This window comes from Medicago sativa, chromosome 3, assembly GCF_051527215.1.
Source record: "Medicago sativa cultivar Bolivia chromosome 3, Bolivia_mono, whole genome shotgun sequence".
In the NCBI taxonomy this organism is placed as follows: domain Eukaryota; kingdom Viridiplantae; phylum Streptophyta; class Magnoliopsida; order Fabales; family Fabaceae; genus Medicago; species Medicago sativa.
Genome location: NC_140751.1, coordinates 87,681,712 through 87,700,533, shown reverse-complemented (window position 1 = coordinate 87,700,533; position 18,822 = coordinate 87,681,712). Strand labels below are relative to the sequence as shown.

The window sequence follows — 18,822 nt, the reverse complement described above, 5'->3', positions numbered from 1 at the left end:
GAAGTGGGAATATATTCCGTTTTGCAGAAGGGATAAAAAATATCAAAGCTTGGACATTATTCTGTCAAAATTTAAAGATTCACTATGGTGATAATGTCTGAATTATTTATTATTTTATCCTGTCAGCAGCATTTTTCATGATTCTTGACTTTCCATGAGGTGATTTTTATCCTTGATTTCAAACATTTGTTTCTCAAAATCAGTGCTTGTTTTGTTAGCTAAAAAATGATAATCCTCTCCCTGATACCTCAAATATAAGTAAAGATTTTTTTTTCAGATTTATTAAATATAAGTTAACACCTCAAGTACAAGAAACTAAAGGCTATCTTCACTTATAAAACATAATAATCAAATTTATAATATAACTCTTATTCAATGTCAAAAATCAATTCTAAATCCTAACTGAAATAAAAGTAAAAGTATAGTATATAAAACAAAAATAGCAAATACTAACCGATAGAATTTCATCCAAAATTTAAAGCATAGACATCAAATGTTTATGCTTGAAAGTATGGTATAATTTTCTTTAGATTGCATAAACCAAATAGCAATAAAAGTATGATATAATTTGAGCAAGTACATCAGTGCTCGAATGTACGGTAGTATAAGTTATAAATTAAGAATCTTCCTAGATTGTGGCACGTCATCAAATGTTAGCCGTATAGACATCTCACTTTCTATATCATCAAAACCCAACCTCAAAATGGATAAATGAAGAAAAGATAGGTATTAAAAAAACTTGGGACAAAAGTCATAGATCTAGAAATAGGGAGATCATTATACCAAACAAAGAAAAAAATATAGGAGAAGCAAAAAATGCATTTAATTATATCTTTCACAAATTCTTTAGCAATTATCTATCTCATGTAAGACATGGATACTTACACTATAGTAACCATTGAAACTTGAAACACCAGTCGTTACTAGACAACCGAAAAATGGAAATCTAAAATAGCAATGTAAAGAAAATTGTTAGTAAATAATAACCTAATTAAAACTAAATGACTCACACTGCTCTTATTCTTCTTTTTTCGATAAGTGGAAATTCTATTAAAAGCAACTAGGTTGGTATCAATAGTACACACGCAAATTTACTCCAATAAGGGTGTGTTTCCCACACAATTGACATTTCTTCAATTGGAACTTCCTTAGTCTCCGGAAGGAACTTGTAAATAAATGCGGTCATCACAAAAAGAAAAAAGGCGAAAAAGATAAACAATCCAAACTTCATGTGACAAAGCATTGTAGTGAAAATTTGAGCAATGACAAAGGTGCAGACCATGTTAACAGAGACAGTAATACTTTGAGCAGCCGAACGAATTTCAAGCGGAAAAATCTCACTAGGCACCAACCAACTTAGAGGACCCCAAGACCATGCAAATCCTACTACATACACACAAATACACATGACAACCCCAATAGCATACCACTTTGACAGGGTGTCTGGGTCACCATCAACTCCAAACTTACAAGCAATAGCTATAGCTATAACAATCTACAAACAAAATCACAGATGCAGTTACTAACAAGTAAACTTTACGATTTAATATAGTGGGTATGTATTGAAAATAAGTTTGTTAAACAAACCTGACAAATGAACATTTGAATACCACCTTCAATGAAAAGAGTTCTTCTTCCAAACTTATCAACAGTAGCAATTGAAACAAGAGTGGCAAGTGCATTACAACCTCCAATAATTAAGGCTGACATGAGAGAAGCAGTGTTACTAAAGCCAATAGTCTTAAACAAAAGAGGGGCATAAAATGTAATCACATTCATGCCAGTGAGTTGCTGAAAGAAGGGAATGGCTATTGCCATTGTGAGGTGAGGTCTATATTGTCTCTTCAACAAAGAGACCCAAGGGTGTTTCACAGTTTTCGAAACATCACTAGCTATAACCAAATCTTGAAACTCCTCATCAACGTCAGTAGTTCCACGCATATTAATCAATTCTTGTTTGGCTTTGTCATTTTGACCACGCTCAATCAAAGAACTCGGTGAGTCCGGAAGGAACATTGCACCTAAGGTAAACATTATTCCAGGGATAGAAGCAAAACTCAAACTGTAGCGCCATCCCTCGCCGTTCTTCATTTTGGCAAACATGAAATTGAGGATATTAGCCACAAAGATGCCTATAGTGATTGCCAATTGGAACATCATATTAAGAGCTCCTCGGTACTTGTATGGAGCGACTTCAGACACGTATATTGGCACACTCTATCAAATAAACAAAAAAAAAAAATTAACATTAACTTTGACCTAAGTATATTGAGAAACCTATAAATATTAAAGAGATACGCACTAATGTTTGGTATGCTTTTTTTTTTCTTTCAATTTTTTTTATTTAAGCTATTTTGTGTTTTCTTAACTAATTAAAGAGAACAAGGATGAGTTCTTAAAAAAAAGGAACAAGGATAAGTAAAATAAAAAGACTAAAAAAGCTATAAATAAACATCCGAATTAAATAAAAATAATGTTAATTACCTGAATAGCACATCCTATTCCAAACCCAAGTAACATGCGACCAAGAATAAGCATCCAAAGCTCTTGAGCGATACCATTCAAGGCAGCACCAACAAGAAAAAGCACACCTCCAGAAATCATGGTGAGACGCCTTCCAAACAATCGAGTTACTGTGGACGCCCCAAGTGATGCTACAAGAGCAGCCAAATACAAAGAGGAGGTAAACAAAGTTAACGTTTGGCTGTCGAATCTGCAGTACTGGTTGGCAGAAGGTTTAATAGTGACATCTTGTTCATAAACGTGTGGGAAGAATTTCTTCAGAAAGGGACTCATAGATATAACTCCACCTACAGACAAACAATTAATTTAAAAATTAGTTATACAATTATTTATGTTAATGATTACGTTGCATGTTGTGCAATTAACAGATAAGCTAGATTTTGGTTTTTGAAGTTAGATACTTATACAATTATTTATGTTATGTGTACTTGAGCTAATATAGTTCATTATGTTGTTGTATAGATATATGATGTGTATAAACAATCACAACTAGTGATTCATCCATATTATGTTTTTTATCTCTATCTCCTTTTATTCTCTTTAATCTTATTCTTTTATCTTGTGAGAGTGTGCAAGTTTAACAAAAGTGAGTTTCTTGCACTAACATCTGGTACTTAGAGCTATTGGTTTGATCATAGAGATATAGTGCAACGACATCTCTTCCAAATGGAAACTTTCTTGCAAATCTTCTCATTCTTGATGGGAAGAATTATGATAATTGGTAAAAGCAGTCGCAGCTGAATGTCATATTTGGGTATCAAGATGTGTGAAATGAAGGAATAGAGTGATTGATGAAATGAAGGAATAGAGCTGGTGCAATAGTGTGAAGGATTCAATGAGTATATTGTGTGAAGAGTCAATTAATAACAACGAGGGGAGGTACCAATTCAAACTGAAATTGGAAGACCTCAAAGACATAGAAACATGTCTTGCAAAATCTAAACCTGTGAGTATGAATGAAACCCTAAAGAATCCTAAATGGATAAGTGAAATGAGGTCAATTGAAAACAACAAAACATGGTCACTAGTTGAGTTGCCACGAGGAAATAAGGCCATTGGAGTGAAATGGGTATACAGAGTAAAGATGAATCCTTAAGGTGAAATAGCCAGACACAAATATAGATTATAGATTGGTGGCAAAGGGGTTTCTTCAAAGAGAAGATATTGATTTTGAAGAAGTGTATGCGCACTAGTTGCTAGAATTGGAACCATAATATTAGTTGTTGTCATATCCAATATCAACAAGTGGTTTATACATCCCATGAATGTAGTGTGCAATTTTAGATATGTGTAGTTGTGTTGTTCATTAGACCCATTTTGGGGATTATTTGATGGTGTAAGTAGGTGGGAAAAAACATGCGAGCTTATGTTGTGGAAGCTGAAGATTTTTCTTTTTTTTTTTTTAAATTGGGATGGTTAGGATTTTTTTTTGTGGTGTACGGGGTTCGAACCCTATACCTTGCATATGTTATGCTTTGTCCCTACCAACTGAGTCAAGCTCACGAGGACGATTAGGATTTGGTTTAATACAAGGAATTGGGTTCGATAGTTTTTTTTGAAAAATACTAACGATTGTCCTTATATGATCAAATCAACAAAGTATAGTTCGAAGAGTGTGTTTGGACGAGGTAATTGAGAAATTTTGAATAATTTAGAATTCTAGACAATTTAAATGATTTAATTAAATTGCATTCATTTCTAAATATTTTTGTTTGGATGGGGTAATAAAAAATTTCATTGTCATATTTTTAGGCAACTTTTGTAAATTTTATTTTTTTTTGGGCCAAATTTGAAAATTGAAAGCAGGGTCAATTTGCAAGTTTCAAAAATTTTGAGGGGTCAAATTATAATTTTTGAAAATTTTGAGAGGTCAATTGTAATTTTTGAAGATTTATTAGGGTCAATTTAAAATTTTTAGAAAATTTGTGGATCAAAATGTAAAACTTGAAAATTATAACAATGAAGAAATTTGAAATTCTCAGCTTTTAGGTCTCATTTGAAATTCTCTAAATTTAACTTGAACAAAATACTTCATAAATTTTTATCATTTTGAAAATTCTTCAAATTCATATCAAAGTATTTGAATTCCCCTCAAAACATTACATTACCCCATAACATTCTTCAATGCAAACACACTCTTAGGGAATTATTTAAGCATCCAAAAATAGTAATTTTTACATTGAAAATTGCTTAGTTAACTTTTATATATGTTTGACTCGTATTTTTAAGACAATTTTTTTTATGAATTCCTTAAATAATGTTCTTAGGTCACTTTTGTTAGCAAAACCATTTTTCGTTTTATGGACTAGTGATATGCAAGGTTCTTGGAAACTAGATGGTGGTGGTGGGGGTTTGATGTTTAAGAAAAAAATTACGAATTTAATGTTTTTCATGTAGAAGTATATTTTAATAAATATATTAAAATCAAATCAATCGTTTTTTGGTAACAGAATCAAATCAATCTAATGATTTGGTACTGATTTAGGAATTTGCTTCCAAATCAGTTATTATACATATTTGGTAGAATAATTATTATCCACATTATATAAAAGATAAGAGTCCCCCAACAGCTTAACTCAGTTGGTAAGGACATTGCATAATTTATACAGGGTGTTCAAACCTTTGGCACCACTTAAAAATGTGTGAGCTCCCGCCACTAGACTACTTAACCAAAAAATAAATATAAAATATAAAAAATTACTTACGAGTGTCAAAAAAATAAAAACACGAGCGGAAAAAACCAAAAAATAGTTGGTCACGTTACATTGATCATAATTTATTTATTTTGTAATAAATGATCATAATATCCCTAAAACTCAAACATGTATAATCATATATTTTTTGTAATATTTTTCAGGAATTTGTAACATTTAGTTTTTCTTTTGAGAGGATTGTAATATTTAGTTTTTAATCAATTTTTTTAATTTAGAAATAATGAAATTTGTTTTAAGTCATTTAATCAAAACGAAAGATGACATGGTTGTGACAGATAATGAGTTGTATATCTATGTCACTTGAATGCTCAACACATCAACAAAAATTAAGGACCAAATCCAATGGAGACTAAAACTGAAACTACGGAAAATAAAATAAAAGGATTAAAACTGATCAAAGCTGCATTTACGTCTTCTTCTTTTATTTGGTGAAGCCTAAAGCCTCATTCTTAGTGAATGATTTGATGGTTGGGGGTGAAAAAATTATGAAATTGAGTGATTGGGAGATCGAATATAAACCCTTGAGTTTGATTTCATCCAATAGTAATAATAAAAATATAAAGAAAAAGAATGTCAAAAGAGATTGAACCTGAGATGCCAATATCGTAGCCGAAAATTAGACCTCCAAAAGTAGCCGTAAAACAAGTGATGAAGACTCTAAATGTGAGCTTTCCAGAATAATTTTTTCGAAGAGATCCACTGTTGATGATTATATCATCACTATTTCTTCGAAGAGATCCACTGTTAAAGATGATATCGTGACTCGACGACATTGTGATCAAAAACTTAAGACTAATTTTTACTCAAGAAACTCACAAGACATAGTAAGACTTGTGATCAAAAACTTAAGACTAATTTTTACTCAAGAAACTCACAAGACATAGTAAGACTAACATGTATAAAATTTGACGAGATTAACATGTCTATGTATACCGGTCCTTCTTTATTACTAGTCTACAACCTTTCACCGTGATCGTGCCTTAAATCAATACAAAATCCTTTGTTTCATTCATCACTAAAATAAATGATTTACTAGAAAAATTTAATGCCAGATTAATTTATTGAAAAATGACATTAATAGTGGAAATATTCCTATGTATAAGAAAATACGACCGTGACTACTAGTCTACTAGACTATTTGAAAAAATACTGTTTATAATCAAAGAAATAATAAAAAATATTTTTTTTTTCATAGATAAGAATTAAATAATTTTGTAAAAAAAAAAGAATAAATCAATAAATACTTAGGAGTATAATTTGTAGCATATATTTCAAATAGAGTAATTAACATGAATTCATCGTAGGAAATTTTAATTATATCCTTAAATTATTTGTTAATATTTAAAATAAAAAGTTGAATTGAGATTCACACACACCATTTTTTTTTACCAGTAGCATTCATACACCTTACTAATGGACTTTTGCCAAACGATAATAGTAATAAGGAAATAGTTTTGCTAAAGGAAAATGAATATGGAGTCATTTATTTAATAGCTTTCATTAGGGGTCTTATTCTTGACAAGTAAAGATCCTCCCTATTTTTTTTTTTTGAAATAAATGGACATTTTCATTACTATAATAGTTTTGATGTATAATTTTTATTTTTAAGAAGCTAAACAAAAATCTCTCAAAAAAAAAACTAAACAAATTATATTAAAAAACCAACACAAACTTCTCTAGCACAAGGTGTGCCAAAGGAAGCTAAAGTATTCAAAACTTACAGTATTATTATTATTTATTTTTTTAAAACTAAGCGAATATATTATAAACCAACACTTCACCAAAAAAAAATAATATTATAAACCAACAAAAGCTCCTCTGGTGCAAGATGTACCAAAGGAAGCTAAAATGTTCAGATGATACACAGTAACACAAACAAGTTATTACACAGTAGCCGAAAGAAGAAAAAAATATAGTATAACAAGAGCAATGCTAAGAGCAAACGCTCTAACAAACGCGGAACAACACACGCTCTTAAATTAAGCCACGTCACTCATTTCAAAACGTTAGTTACCTGTTTACCGGTACACCAGGTTTGAGTCATTTAAGTTTTTACCCAATTATATTATTCAAAAATAATAATTAATTTTCCTATATCAAAGATTCTCCTTCCTGCACATTCAACATGAAGCACCGAAACTCCATTAAAGCAAAACAAAATACCAAAACCTTTCATTAGCAACACAACACCCATCTCTCAAACAAACAACCATGAGACTCACGTCAAAACCACAACCAAGAAGTATGCAAAGGAGAACAAATTCAACCTCTTTGTTGGGAAATCAACTGGAACAGAGAAAGAAATAGAAAAGGGTCGTGAGAGATAGGAGGATATAACTCTGTTTTTGTCGGTGCCGTCTCTTTCGCCGCCAGTGTCATCTTTACCGTTACATAACTCAAGACCCGCAACACAACCATTCATTTTTACTGAACCATACTATCTCCACCATTCACATTTCATATAAGAGCGCCACTCCTTGCTACTAACCTGAACAAAAGAATCTGAGTGAAGAACCATGGGAATGTATTGCAAACCATAAAATTATGAAAAAGGGGTAATGGCGAAACTATTTGTCTGTTTCCACTTTCCTAATTGTTTTGATGATAGAATTAAAAAATAAAATAATAAAAAAAAAAAGTAATTTGATAGCCGGTAGCCAAGAGAGAATTATTGACGTGGCTGACTGTAGAAGCGTGTGTTGATGGGCGTTTGTCAAAGCGTTTGTCTATAGCAGTTCTCAGTATAACAAAGGACTTAGTCACCAATAAGCTTGAAGTTTAACCTTTTCCAATAAAGAGAGAAGTTGTTCCGCCTTATTATGAAAATGCCTTCTATTGCGATTCTTCCAAATAATAAAAAGAACTGAAATCCAAATTATGTTAAAAGGCAAACCGCAAACGAGACTTGTTTGCAAAGCCCCAAAGACCTCCAAACTAAATAAAATTGTCAATTAACGAACCATGAAGAGCCGTTGAAAAACCTAGTCAATCTGTTATCAATAACCAAAGTTGACTATAGAAAGCACATATAAAAAACAAATGATCTTGATCCTTCAGCATGTAGTAGCCGTGCACAAAGAATCATTGTAGTCCATAATGTTTCTTCTAAACAGATTCAATTTTGTTGCTAATCTATTCAAAAACTAACATCAAATAAAAATATTGACCTTAAGTGGAATTTGCTTAAGCCACAAAACATGATTAAAACAGCCATCAACACTAATTTCAAAAGTTGGCGAGAGATTATAAGCACTTTTGACTGTGTATCGATGGGAAGAATGAAGCTGTCAAATCCACTTGTTAGTCGCACCAACCTGCAAAACAACAAGTGACAGCTGCTCCGCACACTCCCTCACCAACCCCTCCTCCCACACAAACAATCTCCTACGCCACTCCCACACCCACCCTAAAGAAAACATCTCCGCAATTGTGAATAATTTATTAACAACAAGATCAAACAACCTGGCATATCTAACACCAAAAGATACATCATCTAACCAAGGGTTCTTCTAAAACAAAGTAGAAGCCCCATCCCCCACCTGACTTATAATATTATCCGACAGCCACCTGTCATCTAACAAACCACCCCCATTCGAATGTGTTGCAAGTGTTGCCATCATACTGAACCCCCTCCTCTACCAACACATAACCTCCCCCATCCTCTCCATATTTTGCACAAAGCACAATATACCACATACTTCCCCTTTCCTCCAACATCCTCCACACCATTTACTAAGTAAAGATAAATTAAACTCCTTCGGCCTCTTAAACCCCAAACCTCCATTCTCCATATTATTATTTTAATTTTTTTACAAAACATTTTATATTGTTCGTCTTTTAAAAAAAGAAAAGTAATCACTACTTCCCTTCTACTTCTAAACTCTCTACCTAAACACACATTTGCCCATTATTTCAATTTATACTGTTTTGGTGTGTTCCAAAATGATAGTTGCCGAATAGGTATATTTTTCAAACGATATTCTAGATAGACATTTAATCTTATAAGCTAGATTATTAATCTTATCAAAAGAGTTTCTTAGCGAATGATTTAATGCCTTAAAAAACCAATCAACATGCCAAAGAGGTTTTTACCCCTAAAAAAAACGCCAAAGAGTTTTTTGGTGAATGATTTAATGCCTAAAACAACCAATCAAAAAAACATATACAGTTATTTCCTAAAAAAAAAAAATATATACAGTTATATTATACACACCACCAAAAAAACATTGATTATTTATTATTTATTTTATTTTTACAAACAATATGTACCCTGCTTGCCAATGCCAAGCATGGTTTTCTTAATCAGCAAGTAAAATGTAGGCTCCATCCTCCAATTTTGACGCCACGTGACACACTCTAATTCGCGCACCAACATGTCCTTTTTTCCCTCCCATTACACACTTCTTCTCACCAAACCTTCCCACATTTTTCATCCCAATTTACCCTCCCGTTTCCTTCCTCTCAACGCTTCAGATAACAAGTACACTTTAGTGGCATTTCCGTAGTTTCAAATTAAAGAGAGGGTATAAAATCTTACGCGGTATATACGATGGATTTAAACGCGGTTTCTCTCCCTACGTAACATAACACTTCACAACACTGTCACTCAAACTAACTTTTCTTTCTTTCTTCCTTCATCGCGCACTCGTGTTCCTCCTTCTTTTACTTTACTCATTCTTATCTCATAAATATAAAAAAATAATAGATAAAAACCATCACATCCTTAAATCCTCTGAATTATTCCGTTGATTCTGATTTTATGCTTCTTCATAAATAATTCATCGAAGATCCATTCAGATTTTTTTTTTAAATATTTAATTTTGATTTTTACGTTATGGGTTCTCTTGATTGTGTTCCATCGGTCGATGATGGGATGGCGGTGTTGTCTTTGAATTCGCTTCCGTTAGGGTTTCGATTCCGACCTACTGACGAGGAACTTATCGATTACTACTTACGTTCGAAGATCAATGGAAATGGTGACGAGGTTTGGGTTATCCGAGAGATTGATGTCTGTAAATGGGAACCCTGGGACATGCCTGGTATTTTTCTTTTTTTTTTTTTTTTTTACTTTCTTCATACTCATAATTTCATCTTGATTTGGTAAAGTTGAAAATTTGTAGTTTATTCTGAATTATTTGTTTAATATTTGCATAGATCGCATCGGTAGTGTCTGTTTGGAATGAACTATTTATGTTTATTAACTGACATAAGCACTTATCAGATTGTTTAAAAAAGTTTTTGGAAACAGCTTGTTACATGTTCATAAACCGTTTTCAGCTTATTTCCGTAAGCTTTTCTGGAGAGCATGTGAAAGCAGTTTATAGCTTATATGAAAACATCTTATAACAGTTTGACTTTATTTTATTTTATTTTATTTTGTTATATAAATAGCTTATACACAGGCTCTGTTTGGATAAACAGCTTATAGTACATTTATCATGATAAGCGTTTATGTATAAGCTATTTTTACAATAAAATATATAACAAAATTAAACTGTCTTCGTATATGGAAGCTGTTTTTATAAGCTATATTGCAGAACTTATGAAAATAAGCCGGAAAAAGCTTGTGAAAATTATCGTAAGCTGTTTTCATAAGTTCTCCGGAACAGTCTCACAAAACTTATGTCATAAATTCAAATAAGCCAACCCAAATAGGCCTATAACCACTTATATGATAAGCACTTGAGCTATAAATTAAATTAAGCTATTTATCCAAACAAGGCCTTGATCTGTTTTTTCTGTTTTAAGGAATAGATCATGATGTTTTGAGTAATAAATAGGAGTCTTGAATTGCTTTTCTATTTTGCTGATTTTTCATCTGTTGGGTTTGTTGTAGATTTGTCAGTGGTACGAAACAAGGATCCGGAGTGGTTCTTCTTCTGTCCTCAGGATCGCAAGTATCCAAACGGACATCGATTGAACAGAGCAACAAATCATGGATACTGGAAGGCAACAGGGAAGGATCGTAAAATCAAATCTGGAACCATCTTGATTGGAATGAAGAAGACTTTAGTTTTCTACAGTGGTCGTGCACCCAAAGGGAAGAGGACTAATTGGGTTATGCATGAGTATCGTCCCACCCTCAAGGAGCTTGATGGTACCAACCCGGGACAGGTAAATTCTTTTCTATTCTCCTATTTTTACATCTAGCTAAGAAATTACTATAGGAATATGATTACAATTAGTACTAAATTGTTAACTGTATTTTTTTCCTTGTATCAGAATCCATATGTCCTCTGTCGATTATTTAAGAAAAACGATGAGAGCATTGAAGTTTCAAACTGTGGTGAAGTGGAGCAAACTACTTCAGCTCCTTTGGCTGCCAATTACTCTCCAGAAGAAATACAATCTGATCCGGCTCCTATTACAGTATCCACATCACAGGTCACGGAAGAGGATAAGCAGCTGGCTGTTATCCCTGATATCTCTGAGGAAACCATATCTAATGCTGTAACCTCGGTTGATTACCATAGCGATGGATATGATGCTCATGATGTCCAAAATCAAATTGCAAAACTAGCTGCAGAGGTTAGCTTAACTGAGCTTTAATCTATAATTACTAGTTTTTAGAGGTTGGTAATTGAAAGACATAATGTATAATACAATAATTTATTCAGTTGAGTCATTCTCATTCAGATATATTTCTTTTAGGAGAACATAATACATATTTTAAATTCAGTGTGGAGATTTATGATACTCAGTTTCCATTTTATTAGCATAAAAAACCTAATTTTATTAGCTAAAAAAGAGAAACTAATTATGAGAATGGTAGTTTTATGTTTATGTTCAAATTATCAACATACCTCCCTCTCTGAAAATTTTGAGAGTTGAATCTGCTTAAAATATGATTAATAACATTTATAGAATTGAAGTCAATCTTATTATATGTATCACTTTTGTTTGTTTTTCTCATTCCTCTGATTTGATTTTAATTGCATTGGATTTATTAATCGAGTACTTATACTTGATATTTCCTGCAGGAGGATCAGGCGTTGAACTTTGACATGTATTATAACCCGAAAGACGGTCTATTGTTAGATGACAGATTATTCTCCCCACCTTTGGTGCATATGCCACAAGAATTTCACTATCAAGCGAACAATGAATCAGATGGTCGATGTGGGCTTCAGTATGGTACAAATGAGATAAATATTTCAGACTTTTTAAATTATGATCTTAACTGGGATCAAATTCCCTGTGAGGTGTCCGTTAGTCACCAGCCGAACTTCCCCATGTTAAATGTTAAGGACAGTGGTTCAGGAAGCAACTCGGATGTGGAAGTAGCCAATATGACTGTAAGTAACTGCTCTAACGACATTTATTGTTCGGTCAATCTTGGCAGGTTATGCCATGATAATAACACACCGTAGTTTCCTAAACTTAAGTGGCAGCTCAAACAATTAAATGTGGGCTTGTCGTGGCTCTTTTATAATGTTATATTCTCATTTTATGATGTAGGGTATGCAAGCTGCTTATCCTCACGAGGCAATTGACAGAAGGATTCCTTTTGCGACAACACCGTCGTTTAGCCACACCTTTGATTACAGTGGTGATGATCAAAAGAGCAATGTTGTTTTATTACAAAACAATTTCCAGACGGCTTTTCCATCGGATGTTAATAATACTGGTGAAGTGTACAATGCCGTCAATGGATATGAGCAACCAAGGACCTATAATACAATTATGAGCAGTGAAAGTGGAATTGTAAGGAGGGCCCGGCCAGCACGAGACGAACAATTTAAGACAAATCCGATGCAAGGTACTGCTCAAAGGAGAATTCGGTTGTCAAAGATTGAACATGTCTCATGTGGGATGGTTAAGGTTAAAGATGAGAGTTGTACACAAGAACAACATAATTCAAAACCGATTATTGCTGTGGTAAGAAAAGTTTGCTTATTTTGCTTGCTTGGCCTAGAGGTTTTCTCTGCATGTGTTGTGAGGTTTGTTTCTATTTTGCAGGAGAAGAAAGCTGCGGAAAATCATGCTTCGGATGATGAAAGTGCTATTTGTACTAATCATGCATGTAAACAGAGGAAGGTTCACAAGTCAATTGCAAATGCAAGCAAGGGGTTAAGAAATTTTTTATTGCTAGGAAGAGCACCTTTCAGATCAAAGACTTCCTCCAACTGTGCTCTGTGGTCTTCTGTTTTTGTAGTTTCTGCATCTGTGCTGGTTTCATTAGCAGCCTTTACTAACATATGGGGATATCTTAAATTTTGAAATGCTAGCAGGTCATTCCTTTGTTTGTTATTTGTCTCCATTTCTTTTTTGGGACAGTTGAGGGGAGGCATGTAGGGTTTAACTTTCTTAGAATCGTTGATAACTCGATATATATATATATTTGTGTGTGTGCATATATATTGTTGGTGTATAATATGTATCACCCACCACCCAGTTGGCTAGTATGTAAGACTCTGTTGCTGTACATTAAGCTTGAACAGTTTCTTCATTTTAAGTTTTATTTCGCTTTCACATTTTAAATTTGTTGTTTCTAAATTTCATACTGATAAAAGGGATGTGGATAAAATTGCATGGAGATTCGCTCATCGACAAGCATCCATTGAAACTGATCGAACACCCTTCTGTCCATTTAGAAAAAGTAATGTGAATCCTATAATCATCTCATGTCCATTAAAACTCAAAACTAGGGATTCTTGAAACTATGAAACGGTGTCAAAACCGCCGAAGCGAGGAACATTCAGATGCAATGTAGGTTACCAGAGCTTCGAGCTACCAAAATTAGTGGTTTGAGTTTTTTAAATTTTGTTTTGTTTTTACATCTCCACAATCTAGGTTATATGATAACATTTTTTATTCTAATGTCCATCTTAGAGGGATCTACCATATCAATGGCAGAACACTCTCAACGAAAACGAAAGGACTAATAATGATAGAGAATGAAATGACAAACTAGGTATTTTTCTTCGGTGGCAGGTATTCCCCTAACAATTTTTTTCCATTGTAACCAACAGCGGAAATACAAACTCAACAAAATGAATAAGAACATTGCACCAAACCAAAATAACTATTTTTGTTCAAAACAACTCTTGAGAATAACATCACTATTTTTTGTTCTTTCAAAATAATCTAACACGAGTCCTTGATATACTAGTCAAATAGTCTAAAATTCTTTCCATAGAAGTAAAAAAAAAAAAAAAAAGAATCCATCGTTTATATATTAAAAAAGAATAAGAACCCATGATAAAAAAAAATTGGGACATACTGTGTATAGTTGATTTTTGAGAGGAAGAGACAACATTTGATGGCAGCCATTCATGTGCTTGTTGTGTTTCTTTCATGCACTTCCCTTTCTACCCTGATGGGGTGTGAGCATACGTATGCTCAAGAGATTGTAACTTCAGCCCAAAAAGAACAAGATTGGTTGGTTTCAGGGAGAAGGGAGATTCATCAACACCCAGAATTAGCCTTTCAAGAAAATACCAGTGCTTTTATACGCAAGGAACTTGACATACCTTATACATACCCAGTCTGCCAAAACAGTTATAGTTGCCCAAATTGGTTCTGGTTCTCCACCCATCATTGCTATTTGTGCTGATATAGCTGCATTCCTCCTGCAAGTTCCCTGCAATTACAAATTTTCTGCATTCACGCATTCGGCACATCCTCGGTCGTTGTCAAGATCGGATGGTCCTGATTTAGTGCTCGGTAATTTTTATTTTAAAACAAATTAAAAGTTGCATTGAATTATGGATTGTCTAATCTTCATTACGACGTGCCTCATGGGTGAGTGTGGCAAATTGGTGATTGCACACAATTTGATTTCACTCCTCTTGCAGGTAAGTTTAGATTACCCCTCTATAGCTTCTTTAGTCTGTATTTTGTTCTGCTGTTATTGATTAGGTAAAATTGATTTCGTATAAAAGTGAGTTGAATGTTAAGTAATTTTATGTTTGGATTATTCGTATAAAAGTGAGTTCAGCAAAAAATTTAGGCTTATAATTAACTACGGAGGCCAAAGCTACAAATTCTAGCTTCCTTATAATTAGCAACATCAATTAGTTCGGAGAATATTGTTTTTCAAATAAATGGATTTGATGATCATCAAATTTTGATCTGATGTCTGTGATGCTTGGTTAGGAGCTTACTGATGAGTGAGAACTCAAGAGCAAAGTTAATGGCAGAATGCATGGTTGTGGAGATGATGCTCATGCTACTATGCTACTTGGGGCTGCAAAGTTGCTCAATCGGCGCAAAAATAAGCTTAAGGTTCTTTTCAAATTCTCTGTTTCTGCTCTTCTTTTATATTATTGTTGTCAATTTTTTGATTATTTTGGTGTTTCTCCAATTAACTAACTATTTGTTTGGTCACCCATAATGAACTAACACAATACGGTGCCTTAGTGTTCATGTTAAATGTTTGACAAAATGGACTGTGAAATAGTTTATACAAATTGACTTCTAACGCCTCGCAGAATCCCGTCTTTCATTTTATAATTCGTCCATGTGTTCCAAATTGGATTTCTGGTTTGGGGTTAAGCATGGCCAGAAAGGCTTAGATGTAGGTATATGTATCTCAGCCCTGCTAGATAACTACTTAACCTTCCACAATCACACTGAATCTGGTGTGAGTTAGTAGATTATCTAGGTTTTGAACTATCTACTACACAACTTTGGGCTACCATGACATGCTAATTACCAAATCATAACTTCACCGGAAGTTAGTAACTTGAACCGCATCCATAATGAAAAGTTTATATAAAGTAGAATGGCATAAAATTCAAAATGTATAAACCAATAGTGTCCCAACTAGATCCAACTTACTAAATGTTCAGCTCTTTGTTCCTTTAGGATAAAATAGCTTAATAAAATATTATAGATTTTAAGCCTAGTGTGGAAGCACAGGTTCAGAAAGATGAAAGTAGATGTTCTATTCTGTTAGTGTGTTTGATGTTCTGATTCCGACCCTTGCATTAAAGGGAACTGTGAGACTTCTATTCCAACCTGCTGAGAGGGAGGTGCCTCACAAGAAAGATGTAGGTAGATGTTCTATTCTGTTAGTGTGTTTGATGCTCTGATTCCGACCCTTTGCATTAAAAAGAACTGTGAGACTTCTTTTCCAACCTGCTGAGAAGGAGCTAGAGGTGCCTCACAAATGATAAAAGAACTTGTTCTTCAAGATGTAGAAGCAATTTTTGCTGTTCATAATGATGCTACGGTATCTACGGGAAACATAGCATCGATTCCAGGGCCTTTTACAGCTGCTGGATGCATTTTTTAGGTAAAAGTTGTCGGCTTAGGTGGTCATGCTGCATTTCCCCACCTGACTGTTGATCCACTGCTGGCTACATCATTTGAAATATTGGTATGCAACAGCTTGTCTCAAGGGAAATTGATCCTCTTCACAGTTAAAATATTCGACAGCGCCCCTCAAGGGAAACCGATACTTTAAAAATATTGACTTTGACAATAAGATCCATCATAACATTTAGTTACAACAAGATCTTTTTAAGGAAAAATATTTACTCCATGATGTCTATAATAATGCTTACTGATTTTTTTTTTTTTTGGAAAGAATAATGCTTACTGTTACGAGATGCGGTTTATATGAAATGCTAGATTAGCAAGAGGCAGCAAATAACACTTTACAAATAATAACCGCCAACTGTCTCATGTATGGTTAGCCAAAATTTGATTGGTTAAATATCGTACTTTAATTTGATTGGTTAAATATTCTATTTGATTGGTTAATACTTTTCGGGATGAGATCGATATTCTTTTTTTTATTTTTTTTATTAATATTCAATTTCATTTTATATTATGGATGGTCTTGACTTTTGTGTTTTGTCCATTGCTTGACGGCAAGATGGTGACGTTTTCTCTGAATTCGCTTCCGCTAGGGTTCCGATTCCGACCTACGGATGAGGAACTTATAGATTACTACCTTCGTTCAAAGATTAACGGCAATGGTGACGAGGTTCAGGTTATCCGAGAAATCGATGTCTGCAAATGGGAACCCTGGGATATGCCCAGTATTTCTCTTTTCTTTTTTTACGCACATTATCTCCTCTTGATTTGGTAAAGTTGAAAATCTTATAGTTTTTCTTTGATAAATTCTTAGCTTACTATGCATAGATCACATGCTTAGGGTCTGTTTGGATTGACATAAGTTTATCCCCTTACATAAGCATTTGTGAAATTGTTTGAGGAGCTTATGGAAACAACTTATTACATGTCCACAAGTTGTTTTCAGTCTATTTCTTTAAGCTTTCCATGATAGCTGATGGAAACAACTTATAGCTTAAACTACTGATTTTTATGAAAACAATGACTCTAGTTTTTTTTTGGTTATAGGATTAACTTATACATAAGAACTTATGCCATGAACATTTAATTAAGCTATTTATCCAAACAAGACCTTAGACTGTTTTCGTTGTTTAAGGAATAGATCATGAGGATTTGAGTAACATATAGGAGTGCTGAATTGCTTTTTTATTTTGCTGATTTTTTTTTATCTCTTGGTTTGTGTTGGGTTTGTTGTAGATTTGTCAGTGATAAAAGACGACGACTCAGAGTGGTTCTTCTTCTATCCACAGGATCGGCAATATCCAAATGGGAATCAATTGAACAGAGAAACAAATCTTGGATACTGGAAGGCAACAGGGAAGGATCGTAAAATCAAATCTGGAACCATCTTGATTGGGATGAAGAAGACATTAGTTTTCTACATTGGTCGTGCACCTAACGGGAGGAGGTCTAATTGGGTAATGCACGAGTATCGTCCCACCCTTAAGGAGCTTGATGGAACCAACCCAGGACAGGTCCATTCTCTATAATATTCTCTCCTATTTTTATTATGTCAAATCATATGAAGATGATAACAATTACTAATCTGTTAATTTTTTTTCCTATATCAGAAAGCATATGTGCTATGTCGATTATTTAAGAAAAACGACGAGAGCCTTGAAGTTTCAAACTGTGGTGAAGGGGAGCAGACTAATTCAGCTCCAGAAGAAATACAATCCGATCAAGCTCCCATTACAGTTTCAACATCACAGGTCAGAGAAGAGGATAAGCAGCTGGCCATTATCCCTGGTATCTCAGAGGAAAAGTGATGGATATGGCTCACATGAGGTCCAAAATCAAACTGGAAAACTAGCTGCATTGAGTTTTAATCTATTAGGATTTATTTGATATGCATGGAAAGGGTGAAAATATTTTACATTGTCAATCATTCATACTCCGTTGGTGTATAATATTATGTTTTACCTATCACCACCCAGCTGGCTAGTCTACAGACTGTTGTTTTACATTTGAACAGTTTCTTCATTTTCAGTTTTATTCCAGTTTCACTTTTTAAATTTGTTCTCATTTTTCATACTGACACAAGTCACAAAAGGGAAGGATAAAAATTGCAATTTGACAGCGTGGAGGTTTGCCTGTGAATGGATGTATGTATCGACAAGCAACCATTGAAACTGGCTGATCACTCTTCTGTGCATTTAGAAAGAGGCAATGTGAACATCTCCACAATCTGGGCTATGGTAACATATTTGGTTTTAACTTCCTTCTTAGAGGGATCTACCATGTCCATGGTGGAACACTCTCAATGAAAGGACTAATGAGA

At 33.7% G+C, this 18,822-nt stretch overlaps 3 protein-coding genes across 5 annotated transcripts; 2 read left to right on the top strand and 1 right to left on the bottom strand.

The window, feature by feature from the left end:
- Positions 1–960: 960 nt before the first annotated feature.
- On the bottom strand, positions 961–6,010 carry LOC146941488 (sugar carrier protein C-like). The gene is made up of 4 exons (XM_085755277.1): positions 5,827–6,010; positions 2,485–2,810; positions 1,588–2,217; positions 961–1,495 (listed from the first exon to the last, which is right to left on the bottom strand). Exons 1-4 carry the CDS (start codon positions 6,008–6,010, stop codon positions 1,061–1,063), a joined length of 1,575 nt encoding a protein of 524 aa, XP_085611403.1. The 3' UTR covers positions 961–1,060.
- Positions 6,011–9,820: 3,810 nt separating this feature from the next.
- On the top strand, positions 9,821–13,692 carry LOC146941487 (NAC domain-containing protein 62-like). 2 transcript variants are annotated; one of them, XM_085755263.1, is made up of 6 exons: positions 9,821–10,276; positions 11,074–11,351; positions 11,460–11,765; positions 12,218–12,532; positions 12,696–13,115; positions 13,197–13,692. In XM_085755263.1, the coding sequence occupies exons 1-6, from the start codon at positions 10,072–10,074 to the stop codon at positions 13,455–13,457; spliced, it is 1,785 nt and encodes a 594-aa protein (XP_085611389.1). In that variant the 5' UTR covers positions 9,821–10,071; the 3' UTR covers positions 13,458–13,692. The 2 variants fall into 2 exon arrangements, with proteins under 2 accessions (XP_085611389.1, XP_085611388.1); XM_085755262.1 differs by having other exon boundaries at positions 12,696–13,692.
- A 773-nt stretch (positions 13,693–14,465) lies between these two features.
- LOC146941486 (protein NTM1-like 9) lies at positions 14,466–18,556 on the top strand. 2 transcript variants are annotated; one of them, XM_085755266.1, is made up of 5 exons: positions 14,466–15,034; positions 15,336–15,464; positions 17,062–17,227; positions 17,739–18,016; positions 18,113–18,556. In XM_085755266.1, exons 2-5 carry the CDS (start codon positions 15,381–15,383, stop codon positions 18,308–18,310), a joined length of 726 nt encoding a protein of 241 aa, XP_085611392.1. In that variant the 5' UTR covers positions 14,466–15,034; positions 15,336–15,380; the 3' UTR covers positions 18,311–18,556. The 2 variants fall into 2 exon arrangements, with proteins under 2 accessions (XP_085611392.1, XP_085611393.1); XM_085755267.1 differs by lacking the exon at positions 14,466–15,034 and having other exon boundaries at positions 15,258–15,464.
- Positions 18,557–18,822: the final 266 nt, after the last annotated feature.

Coding starts and splice junctions, on each gene's coding strand:
- LOC146941487 (XM_085755262.1), top strand. CDS start 10,072: ATGGGTTCTCTTGATTGTGTTCCATCGGTCGATGATGGGATGGCGGTG. Junction 10,277..11,073: donor GGAACCCTGGGACATGCCTG/GTATTTTTCTTT, acceptor GGTTTGTTGTAG/ATTTGTCAGTGGTACGAAAC. Junction 11,766..12,217: donor TTGCAAAACTAGCTGCAGAG/GTTAGCTTAACT, acceptor TATTTCCTGCAG/GAGGATCAGGCGTTGAACTT.
- LOC146941486 (XM_085755266.1), top strand. CDS start 15,381: ATGCATGGTTGTGGAGATGATGCTCATGCTACTATGCTACTTGGGGCT. Junction 15,465..17,061: donor GGCGCAAAAATAAGCTTAAG/GTTCTTTTCAAA, acceptor CTTGACGGCAAG/ATGGTGACGTTTTCTCTGAA. Junction 18,017..18,112: donor ATGGAACCAACCCAGGACAG/GTCCATTCTCTA, acceptor TTCCTATATCAG/AAAGCATATGTGCTATGTCG.
- LOC146941488 (XM_085755277.1), bottom strand. CDS start 6,010: ATGTCGTCGAGTCACGATATCATCTTTAACAGTGGATCTCTTCGAAGA. Junction 2,218..2,484: donor GAATAGGATGTGCTATTCAG/GTAATTAACATT, acceptor TTTATTTGATAG/AGTGTGCCAATATACGTGTC. Junction 1,496..1,587: donor TTCAAATGTTCATTTGTCAG/GTTTGTTTAACA, acceptor TTTTGTTTGTAG/ATTGTTATAGCTATAGCTAT.